This window comes from Sinohyriopsis cumingii, chromosome 10 (assembly GCF_028554795.1).
Source record: "Sinohyriopsis cumingii isolate HCF-2022 chromosome 10, ASM2855479v2, whole genome shotgun sequence".
In the NCBI taxonomy this organism is placed as follows: domain Eukaryota; kingdom Metazoa; phylum Mollusca; class Bivalvia; order Unionida; family Unionidae; genus Sinohyriopsis; species Sinohyriopsis cumingii.
Window position 1 is genome coordinate 96,737,081 of NC_142970.1, and position 12,846 is coordinate 96,749,926.

At 33.4% G+C, this 12,846-nt stretch overlaps 1 protein-coding gene across 1 annotated transcript in view; it reads right to left on the reverse strand.

The window, feature by feature from the left end:
- Positions 1-11,424, reverse strand: part of LOC149790623 (cardioacceleratory peptide receptor-like) — a 33,350-nt gene extending 21,926 nt beyond the window's left edge. The window contains exons 1-2 of the mRNA XM_089972737.1: positions 11,286-11,424; positions 10,650-10,794 (exon numbers count right to left, since the gene is read on the reverse strand). Coding sequence (XP_089828863.1) covers positions 10,650-10,794; positions 11,286-11,372 — 232 coding nt within the window. The 5' untranslated portion in view covers positions 11,373-11,424. The remainder of the gene's footprint in view (positions 1-10,649; positions 10,795-11,285) is intronic.
- Between the last annotated feature and the right edge of the window lie 1,422 nt (positions 11,425-12,846).

Genomic DNA, 12,846 nt, shown 5'->3' on the forward strand with positions numbered 1-12,846 from the left:
TGCAAAATAAACATACATAACATATTACCATGGCGAAAACCCAACAAAAGATACAAATTAAATATAAAATAAACCAATACTATTGATACATCAGCACTTGCAAAATATGTAGAATTCATTCGGAACATCATATACTTTTCAACGTGTGAAAGAACCTATTATTTGCTATTTAACTTACAATACTGTAAGTTCTTTTAAGATTTTCATTTTATAACTTGTTGATTTTACAAAATTGGGTGGGTTTGCCTCTTTCCATTACTTTAAGACCATAGGGTCGTACAAATTAAGACTTTTGGTATAGTACAAGGAGTAGAACACTAAGCTGTTGGTTTTCCTTCTAATCCTTTTACTTCTACAGTGTACCTATTTTAATCTCCACGTACAATTGCATGAAATGAAATATGTTTGAACTAAGTTGAGGAGTACAACGACATCTTTAACTATAGCTTTCGAAAAAGAAATTAAGACTAGTAGTAAGATCTTGACCCCGAGTAAATCGAATCTATTTAACTGCATTAATTGTTTCAGTATCTAAGATATATTCAGATGTGTTCATATTTTCATACAATAGGCAAGTTGTGTTAAAAAAATATGTTCATATTTTCATACAATAGGCAAGTTGTGTTAAAAGGTTTTCATATTTTCATACAATAGGCAAATTGTGTTCAGATGTGTTCATATTTTCATTCTATAGATGAATCGTGTTCAAACGTGTTCATATTTACATATTATAGATGAATCGCGTACAACATACATTCATATATTCATACGATGAATCGTCTTAAAATATGTTAATTTTGTCATGCTATAGTTGAACCGTGCTCAGATATGTTAATGTTGTCATACTATAGTTGAATCGTGCTCAGATATGTTAATGTTGTCATGCTATAGTTGAACCGTGCTCAAATATGTTAATGTTGTCATACTACAGTTGAACCGTGCTCAAATATGTTCATATATTCATGCGCTGGATATACTGTGTTCAGATATATTCATATTTTCATACTATACATGAATCGTGTTCAGCCAAAATCGGTCTTAAAGATTACATTTATTTTCTGATGCTGATGTAAAAGAATGCGGCAACACTTTCTTCAGCATGACCATTTAGTACAAAAAGCAAAATTTACACATAAATCCATTTATATTTTGTAAAATCTTCACGCACATTCGTGTCTTCTGATGCATGTATGTATGTATGAATGTATGTATGTATGTATGTATGTATGTATGTATGTATGTATGAATGTATGTATGTATGTATGTATGTATGTATGTATGTATGTATGTATGTATGAATGTATGTATGTATGTATGTATGTATGTATGTATGTATGTATGTATGTATATATGTGTGTGTGTGCGTGCGTGCGTGCGTGCGTGCGTGTATGTATGTATGTATCTGTAATATTTATATTCTTCCATATATGTAGAGAATGAGCACTCTAACAACTAATGGACCACACTCTCTCACTGGCGATTTCGGTTTCTTAGATTGTGCAGAAACATTCAGACGATACCTTTAAACAAGCAGCACGAAGATGTTTTCTGTGATATTTAGCGTCCTTTAATTGTCCTAAGGTAACAAAAGCAACAGTTTCTGCATCTTTCTGTCCTTCTGCGAACTGACCCACCAATTAGGAGGTACATAACATTCTAACATATGAGTAGGGCCCAACTACAATGAAAATAGACTCTGATCTGCCAGGGCATAATACAGCCAGATCAGTATGTATAATCGTTTTTCTACTAACCACTCCCCCAAAATTTACATAGATCCAGATCTGCCGATTCATTATCCAACAGCAGATCTGGTTCAATGCAGTCTGTAGTTGGATCAGAAATATAAGCGAATATAAGGTAATTCACAGGGCATATCAAAATTATGACCCTGCTACGTCCTGGTTGCAATGCTAATTTGAGTGAATCCACAATGCCGTGACACAGCTAGCACCCTATGTAAATTTCATATATATATATATATATATATATATATATATATATATATATATATATATATATATATATATATATATATATATATATATATATATATATATATCTCGAATGTGACTTATCTTGGTGTCAACGATCTGAATGAGTTCCTTGTACTAAATCGCCTCTGCCTACTATCTGCATTCCGTCATACGGTATCGAATACTAACATCGCTAAATAGTGTTGCAAGATGTAAGTACATACAACAAGCATGGCCGCAGACATTGCTCTCTTCTCACAGGAAATACTTTTTCTTACATGTGCAATCAGTATTTACACAAAGTGCTTACCGTACACTATACTATGGCAGCGTTACGATTTCGTGGAATTATCTATCGTTACTATGGCAGCGTTAAGATTTCGTGGAATTATCTATCGTTACAATGGCAGCGTTACGATTTCGTGGAATTATCTATCGTTACTATTGATTAATCGAGACGCAAACCGGTTTAACGCAGTACTTAATTATGTCTAGATTGCTAACACTCAGATATGGAAATAAGCAAAGTAAGCAAAGTAAGCAAATTATGCAACTTGAAAAAATCTATTGTTGACTAAATCCGCGAGACCGACCGTTAAAAACTCAACACATTTGAAATCGACTCAAGGTCAATGCAAGGGTTGTATGGCAATGTATTAAAGTCTGCCTGTATAGAACACCATATTTCAACAGCTAAATGAACTTCTTAGCACGTCAATTCTTCGAAAATGAAAACGCCGTTTTTTATGTATTGTTGCCCAGTTCTTGTTATTGGTATGTATATCTATATTGTGTGTATACTGACCCTGAACACTAAGATCTCAGTGTATCGTGCCTGCGTGTTAAGCACTCTCCTGTATGCCAGTGAAACTTGGACTCTTTATGCCTCACAAGAACAAAGAATGAGCGCATTCTTGGGATCACCTGGATCGATCGAGTAACAAACAATGAGGCGCTTGAACGTGCCAAGATTTCCAGCATGGTCACAGTCCTCCGCCAACGTCGCATCAGATGGCTGAGCCATGTACGTCGGATGGGTGACGGACGGATCCCCAAAGACCTTCTTTATTCGGAACTTGCCTCTGGCAAAAAGGTTGATTTGACGGCCGCATCTCCGCTTCAAGGATGTCTGCAAGCGCGACGACATGAAAGATCTTGACATTGATGTCAACATCTGGAAAGGTCTCGCTCTATACAGGCTCAGCTGGCGACACGCTCTTTTCACTGGTTTGAAAGCCGCCAAGAACAAGCTACGCTTGCTAGCTGACGAAAAGCGATCTCAGAGGAAGAAGAAGCAGGTCCAACACACACCAGACCCAACCTTCAAGTGCAGCAGGAACTGTCATTCCCATGTTGGTCTATATAGCCACAGCATCCGCTGCACAACCACCAACTGGGACATCTCTCATGGGCACACTTCCATCGTCTCTCGAAACTAACGGATGCCAACACACAAGGTGTTTAATTTGTATGATTATAGATTGTAAGGGTCATTTTATAAACAACATATTAAATAGAGAATTGTGAGTTTGCACTTTAAGATAATGCCATCTTCTGTGCAAGCACGTTTACTTAGAATTGAGTTAAGACATTAGTTTTTGTCTTGGAAATACCGAGTCTACCGGAATTTTGTCATGTTCCTTTCAAAAATGTCCTTTGAAGACATGACCTTATTTAGAACTTGGAATGATCATCAAATTAACTTTTGACTCTCATCCTGATCCTCTTAGTATGACTTGGGTTTTTATATTAAGTTTGTTAACATCAGAATTACTTAATTCTACCTTGACACCGGACTAAAAGAATTTGTCTTTTGGTTGTTTTCAGTAATAATTTGAGAGGATTTATTTATTTAAATTATTCGTTCGAATTACAAGAATTACAAAGTGCTCATTGATTTAGGACTAAATCTTTATTTTTAATTACTGCGAGTCAATTTAAGAACATACTGAATTATATCATTGCATTACATCACTACCGTTGGGTCATTAGCACCTTCGAGGTAACTAACACATCAAAACATTCAAGATTGGAGTTCATTCGTAACAACACTGGAAGTTTATTTCGGAACACTGTATACTTTTTGACGTGTCATTATACATTTAATACTTTTTGCTTTTTAATTCACAAACTGTAATTCCCTTTTAAATCTTAACTTTGTGTCCTATTGAAATACACTACTTGTTGAATTTTTCCAAACTTGTTGGTTTTCGCTTTTTTATATTACTCAGTTTAAGACCACATAGTCGTAACGCTATTAAGGATAAAAAAGTTACGATCGGCGTAAACTATACAGACACGGGGAAGATGATGATTTTCTTCCTGCTGTTTGTGATGATCAAACATTCGCAAGGACCTGACCTTGAGATACAAGATTATTATCATTCTAAGAAAAAACTGATTTGGAAATATAACGTTCTTGATGATTACACATATGTTTTAGATGAAAGTATTTTACTGCAATGTTTAATGTCTTCGAAAACGTTAGTCTTACCCAAATGGTGCTTTAGATCTTTGATCCAAAATGGTGTTTTAATTCTTTTATCCAAATGGTGCTTTAGATCTTTTACCCAATAGGTGTTTTAGATCTTGTACCCAAATGGTGTTTACGATTGGTGTTTTAGATCTTTTACCCAAATGGTGTTTAAGATGTTGTACCCAAATGGTGTTTGAGATCTTTTACCCAAATGGTGTGTAAGATCTTTTATCCACATGGTGTTTTAGATCTTTTAGCCAAATGGGGTTTTAGATCTTATGTAAATGTATCGTAGGTACAAAAAAGACAATTTCTTTATATTACAAAATAATATAATACATTAATTTCCCCAGGTAACCCATTTTATCCATTGAAAGTGTGATATAATAAATCAAACTAATGGAGATTAAATATAAATAATTTTTGGAATAATCAATTTACTGCTTTGCAAAACACATTCCATAGAGAAATTGAAATTTAAAAGAAGCCATTAGCATTGAAACACAATGCACATGCCCTAGCCTCTATCGAGTAGCGGTTTTCTCAAGCGGTCCTATGCGAGTATATGAGAGTAATAGTGCAACATGTTCGTGTTTGGATCCAGTGTATTTGTTTTCAGCTTCAGCCATTATTTTCTTTTCACGCTACGCAGGTTATCCAAATCAACCACCCTGGCTATGGGTTAATCAGGATATATGAGGAGATTAATTAATGCAGAGACATTAAATGCATACTGATGATAACAAGATGTAAAATAACAGGTAAAAACAAGACTCTTGAAGAACCTGATGCATCATTTTTTGATGAGTAATGACCATTAATACTGCCTGGAATGTCTGTTACAATAAAGATGACACCACCGTGCCTTCTCAAAGCGTTGGTAGTCATAACTTATACAGCTAATATCAAAAAGAATTGGAATTCCTATAGCGAGTACATTTAACTTTTGTATTAAACTTCTTCCTCAATAGTGAATGTATGCCAACAACCATGAATGCGCATTACACTTGTCTATTCACATGCTTTGTGCATAGGTGATGACGAGTTACTTTGTCGATGGCATTTTCCGATTTCATCTTCGAAAAAAGATCTGAAGGCATTCTGACATTTAAGGTCACCCATCGTACATCGAACTTCAGAACAATAATTCCAAACTTGTACTAAGAAGTCACATATAAATAAAATTCTACTATTGTACATATTTTAGGAATAAATCGCACCGGTGAACGTGAAAATATCAAATATAGTTTAAAGCAATTTTATTGCAACTGTAGTGTCTGCTTGAATTAAAGGTATCCTCCATTATGTTGTATGGAACGTATGAAAGTTCTGAAACACTAGCCACGCTACTTCACACTCGAAAGAGGAATTTATTTGTCACAATAGTAAATTACGTAGAGACCACTTCTTTTACTACTGCATACACAAACCTAAAACACTTTCCTTACTCTGGCAAAATAAAACATACTTAAGGCCAAATATTACCCACAAACACATAAGTATGTTTTGTACGGCTGAAACACACTATTGTATAATACACAAAAACGCCCAATGTTTTTACATCGGACGTGCAAGCTCCGCCAAGGTTGAAAACTACGCCATGTTTGCCATGAGGAAAGAATAACATAATAATTCCCATATTGTTGGCGATACAACTGGTCAATGGTCTAATGGAATTAAAAACAGTTACACTATAAAGGAAAACATGCTCTTATATTTATATGTGCCTTGAATAAATATACCAAGTGACCGGAAATGTATATCAAAATTGTGTTCAGATCCATGGAGCGGTTTGAAAGATATGCCAATTTTTAAAAATTTTAAACATTGTCGTGCTAAGTTCAGGCTATTTTATTAGGATTTTAGAAGTGTCACATTTATCTTCTATTTTAAATAACTTGTACGGAATCGAAACATTGATTCGTTTGATTTTTACTTTGTTGTATTTGATATTTAAATTTTATACGGAAGGTTATATTTCTATGATTTTTGGCGGAATTCATTTGTACGATTTTCGAACATAGAGATATATAGCCACTAATGTACGGACGTGCTGCAAAACGGTACTACATAAATACATATGAATGTGGCCACCGATAAATAAACTGTGATGTTAGAAAAGCCACATTCGGTTTTCATCACGGATACATTTGTTCTATCGATTCCCTCTTGAAAATGAATATATTTTAGAAACTGTTAAAATTATCATACAGAACAACGATGTTATGCTGCTTTGTAAATACTAAATTGGTTAAATTACTCCCACAACCTATCACTTTTTACCACAATATATACATATAAATGGTTCGTTAAGTAAACTTACATTGTATTAGGATACTTGTAGATACATCCAAGAGGTACTTGGTCACATGATATCAAAATTTATTCAAAATTAGAACCAGAGTTTTTAACAACAATCAATACTTTGAGTTACATCTAAACTACAGGCATCTTATGACATAACAGGGATGGATTACAACAAAGGCACATTTAGGGACAATTAATCTCGTGACAAACGTGGGCTGCATTACATACAGTCACAATTATGGATAACTAACTCTGTGACATAACTAGGATAGACTAAATAAGGCGACCATTAGAGACAATTAGCCGTTTTGACATCACTTATATGGACTAAATAAATGCGTGACATACATGTAATGGATTAAACAAGATAACAACTAGTAAAAATGAATCTTGTGACATATCTAGGATAATGTAAACCCGGACGCCATTAGGAACAATTAATACTGTGTCCTAATGAATTAAACAATGCCAATATTAATCTTGTGACATAAATGGAATGGGATACTCAAGGTCACAATTATCTACAACTAACCTTGGAGCATAACTGGGATAGGCGACACTTAGAACTATTAATCGTGTGACATAACTAGAATGGATTTGTGCAATCAAATAGTCAAAATTTGGAAAAATTAATCTTGTGACATAATTGGGACGGATTAAACAAAGGGACAAAGGGACAGTTTGATACAATTAATCTTGTGACATGACTGATGTTGTAAGCAGAGTCACATTTAGGGACAATGAATCTTGTGATATAATTGGGACCAATTAACCAAAGTCACTATTAGGGACAATTAATCTTGTGACACAACTGATATAGGTTAAACAAAGTCACTAATAGGGACAACTAAATTTGTGACATACCTGTGACTGATTAAACAAGGTCAAAACTATGGACAATGAACCTTATGACATACCTAGGATGGATTAAAAGAAGACAATATGACACACTTAGGGACACATAATCTTGTGACCTAAATTGGATTGATTAACGAAAATGGCAATTAGGTACAGTTAATTTTGTAACATCACTGGGAGATATTAAGCAAGGTCACAATTAGGGATAATAATTCGTGTGAAATACGTGAAATAGATTTGTCAAACTCATGAGTAGGGGCAATTAATCTTGGGACATAACAGGGATGGACAAAGTTAGGGACGAATAATCTTGCGAAATAACTAGCATGGGCTCAACAAAGTCACCATTAGCGACAATTAATTTGCTGAGATAACTGGGAATGATTAAGCAAGGTCACAATTAGGAATAAATAGTCTTGGGATATAATTGGGATGAATTTTTAAAAATCATGATTAGTTTTAATTAATATTGTGAAGTAACTCAGATGGATTAATCAATATCATATTTAGTGACGATTAATCTTGTGACATTAAGGACAATCAGTGTTATAATGACAGGGATGGGCTATACACGGCCACAATTATTTATCAAACAATGCTACAAGTAGGGACAAGTAATCATGTAACATCGGGGATTGATTAAACAAAAAGATAATTAGGGAAATTAATATTGTGACATAACTGGGATATTTTAAACAAGGTCACAATTAGGGACAGTTATTATAGTTACATATTTCGGATTGGACAAAGTCACAATTAGGGATAATTAAACTTGCGACACATATTAAATAGATGAGACAAAGTCACAAATAGGGAATATTAACGTTGCCACAGTTTGGGACAATGTTTTAATATACCTGAAACAGATTAAGAATGGTCACAATAACTAGCAGTCTTACGTCATACTGGGGATGTATTGAAAAAGGTCGCAATTAGGCACAGGAATTCTTGTAACATACATGCCATGAATCAAAATCTTATGTTACGTGTTTAGCCTCGAATAAACAGTAACATATGAAATAGGGAAAACAACAAGTTTTGAAAAATATACTAATTTATTTCCCTGGAAAGATTCTGTAAAAATGAAAAAATGTGAACTTACGGTTTTAAGAATCAAGTCCAAAAAATAATCCAAGAATAATCCAAGAATAAAATGTTAGAAGTCCTAATAATAAAATGTTCTAATGATTTCAAGTTCGAGTCCCGACGAAGAATCCAAGATGGAAGACAATGACGTATGTTATAATCTGTCGCGTTGAAGTCTACAGTTCCTTGTATAAACAAGAAATATCACTCCGGTTTTGGAAAACCGAATAATTTTTTTATAACAGCTGTCTTTGTACAAGAATTTCGTATGAGCACACGTATTATTCCAGGAAGAAAGATTAATCCTTTTGAATCCAAATAATTTGAAATAACTCCAAACTACACAACACACTTTCCAGTGTAAGAGACCAACTCAGAATATATCTCCAAAACAAATGTTATATCGTATTCTAAAACGCAGTTTCGAAAATCTCCAATTTGCGAAATTGAAATGGGTCACGTGATCGGGTTTATATCGCATACGTCTAACATGACCCTTACGAAAATTGACCATGTTACTGTATGAAATAAAATAAAAGGTTGTTTACATCTTAAACCACGTCGTCCCATCATGACATCGACAACAACCAATCATTTTAAAATAAAAAGAGAACATATTTACATGGCTGATACTAAGTTTGAATCAAAGTCAGGATCTAGGTCAACATTTGGTGCTTATTAAAATGAACAGTCAAGGTCAAACTATTTTCCGGAATAAGTATGAGTTCCTAGCAAACACTATTTTGACATATAATGAAATTTAAAAACAAATGAAAATATTTTAAAACTTACAAACATTAAATCAAATATACATAACACAAACAAAGATACAATTTAGGGACAATTAAATTTCGTACATACCAGTGATGAATTAGACAAGGTCACAATTAGGTACAATGAATTATGTGACATAACTGGGGTTGAACAAAGACGATCGTTAGGGACAATTAGTATTGTTACATAACAGAGATAGATTAAATAGGGTCATCATTTGGGATAATTAATCTTGTGACATAATTCGGATGGGTTGGAGAAAGTCATAGTTAGGGATAATTACGCTTGCGACATAACTGGGATAGATTAAACAAGCTCACACTTAGGGACAATTAATCTTGTGAGATCGTTCTGACAGATTAGACAAAGTCACAATTAGTGTTAATTAATTTTGCGAGAAAACTGGGATGGATGAGACAAAGTGGTACAGATCCACAAACGTCGATTACAGAAACGAACTAAGAACTAAACCCTCAAATTAGTGTACAAAACCTTCATTATATTTGCTACAAATATGTATTTACACTGCATTATTATTCATTATGTTATTGTAATTTAATACGAAAAAACATCATGTATAATAATCATGTTTTTGTGTTTTCTCTCATTCTCTCTCTAATTTGATTTCGTATAAGGAAAAAATGAAATCTTTATGCTTGTCCAAAACTGTAAGTCTGTTTGTATGAGCCATAAAATGGTTATGCATTCTGTTACTTGTGTTCATGTTTCGGTGGGTTGAATAGGAATGTGCCAAGTGTCATACATTTAGGTATTATGTATAAAAGCAGAGGAAATATTTTAGTAAATAAAGAAATCAGATACAAATGATGACATTTGGTTTGATAATGTCATACATAAGTAAAAATGTTACCGTGCCATTTTTATAGCTGTCTTTATAACAACAGTTTTTGAACTACATATCTACTAGCTGCCTGAACGAAACTGCAGTTAACATATGTTGTTAAGCTTTAGTACTATTATTATTATTATTATTATATGAAGAAACTCATGTAAATTTGCATACGTTCTTAACGATTGGTAAACGTGGGAGAGTAACTCAAGTGGTAAACATGCAATGCCCACATCTTGGGTACATCATTGGAAATTACCAATTTGAATCTAATGATAACTAAAGTTTTAAAAAAAACACCAGCGATTTACCTTTAGCTTACCTGCAAAAGCCGTGTTGAGGACAAAAAAATGGAGTCTGTTACGGTCCCTTCTAGACTTGAGAAGTACATAAATCACAGTTCCATTCGGTACAGTAATCATCACCACCAGTATATAAGCTAATATCGTCGCAGCCAGCTTGTATGTCTAATAATATATATATATATATATATATATATATATATATATATATATATATATATATATATATATATATATATATATACCAGAATACTGTATTCCTATAATCTTCAGAAACGAATTGGTTTGTTTCTAAGTTTAGAAAGGTCTTGATTTATGTACTAAACATATGGACTATAAATTGACTAATAATCAAAAGCACGATCACTAGAACACTAGTTACGCATTTTGTTCAAAGTACTAACAAAATAATTTGGCAAACATTCGAGGTTTCATGATGAATTCTCTTACGTAATATTGCATCACACATACGCACACACAAAGACACGGACAAATATGATTTTCACGCTGATAAAAACAATCTGCATGTGCAGTTTAATTCACATATGTGATTCACATATGACATACAATCAGTCTTGGCAAGTTTTCCTCCATTTTGTGTATGAAGTTTTACAGTGCTTTACGAATTCTCTTTGTTATTTGTAATCAGATTTTACCTTTATATCTTCATGATAGTTGTGGGATGTGCCTAAAGTATTGTTGGAGAAGTTGGACAAATTAACTGTGGTAATCTCATCGTCCATTCTGATTCTTGTCAGATATTTAAATGTTTAACTAGACCTCGTGACACGTGCTACCAAACTGAAATAAAGAAAAGATAATAAACGTCCACATATTTTCTAATTGCACTATTTGAAAAAGTTGAATATTCATAAAATGGACCGATCGTCATGGGAAACTTATATATATATATATATATATATATATATATATATATATATATATATATATATATATACACACTCAATCATGATTTCATTGGATGACCCCACATATTCATTCGTATTTGCTTATTCTGTAGCTGTAGGTAACATTTAGCTCACATGTGCGCACAAAAATGTCCACGCAAGCTTTGAAATTCACTAGGATATCAACAACAACTCAGGGCTTTCATAGCGCAGACTGGTAGATTATACAATGTATGAGCTTAAATAGTATGTTTGCTAATGAGAAAAGCTGGTTTTAAAAGGTCACTTTTCATTGGTGGAGAGTGAAAATTAATATCCGCACGCCAGTACTCTAAAACGTTAACTATGGTTTGGTTGCATTGACAAAACAGCGCCAGTCCTACTATGTATATTGAAATATTATCAAGTCTCTAAGACGATGCATAAATTACACCAGATATTTGTAATTCTAAAGTAATTATCCTTCGTCTTTTGTAAAATAAATTATGGAATAATTTTTGCGAGGTAAGTCTTTATCATTCTCACTGCGTCATTCACAGGCTTTGGAAATATTGATTATTCGTTTGGATTCAGTCAACACAGCATGTAAGAAAATTAGGAATATATGTTATGCCTTGCCTTTGTCTTCATCTGTTTTTTATATTAAGGTTATATTTGTTATTAAGGTTATATTTGTCGAGGAAAGATTGGCTTTTAATTAAATACAAAGAACAGTGTGAACTGCCATCTCTTGAAAGCTTTGATTGAAAAAGGACGGTAAATGAACGATACAGTGCTCATGTACACAAATGTCCGTCTGTGAAGATGAATGAACATTCCACTGATGGTCTAAAGGTACAAGACCCAGTAATGTTAGGACATTGGCTGACGGTAATTCTGCTGTTAGCAATCGAATTCTGTTACAGAATATAAATAAATAAAATTATGGCAGTTGATCATAATTCTAAACAAACAAAAAAGATCACATTAGGGCATTGCCTTTGAATCGTAACTTTGGCCCTTTTAGTACAGCTGATTTTGAAATATTTTTCTGTATGGGACGACAAATATAATTGTAGAAAACAATAAGCAGAACACAATGGCTTTTTTATTGCTACATAATAGTCTCCGGAAACAAACGTTTTACGACAGCAAATACCAAATTTAAATCTGTGTGCATATATTAAAATTAGCTTCTGAAAAATTTCAGCTCAACGTGTCCATAAATGCAACAAATATTTACAATTGTATTAATGCAATGGCTTTTAATAAAACTTAGTGTCACCAGTCAGAATAATGGCTGCCATTGCAATAAATATCGACGATATCT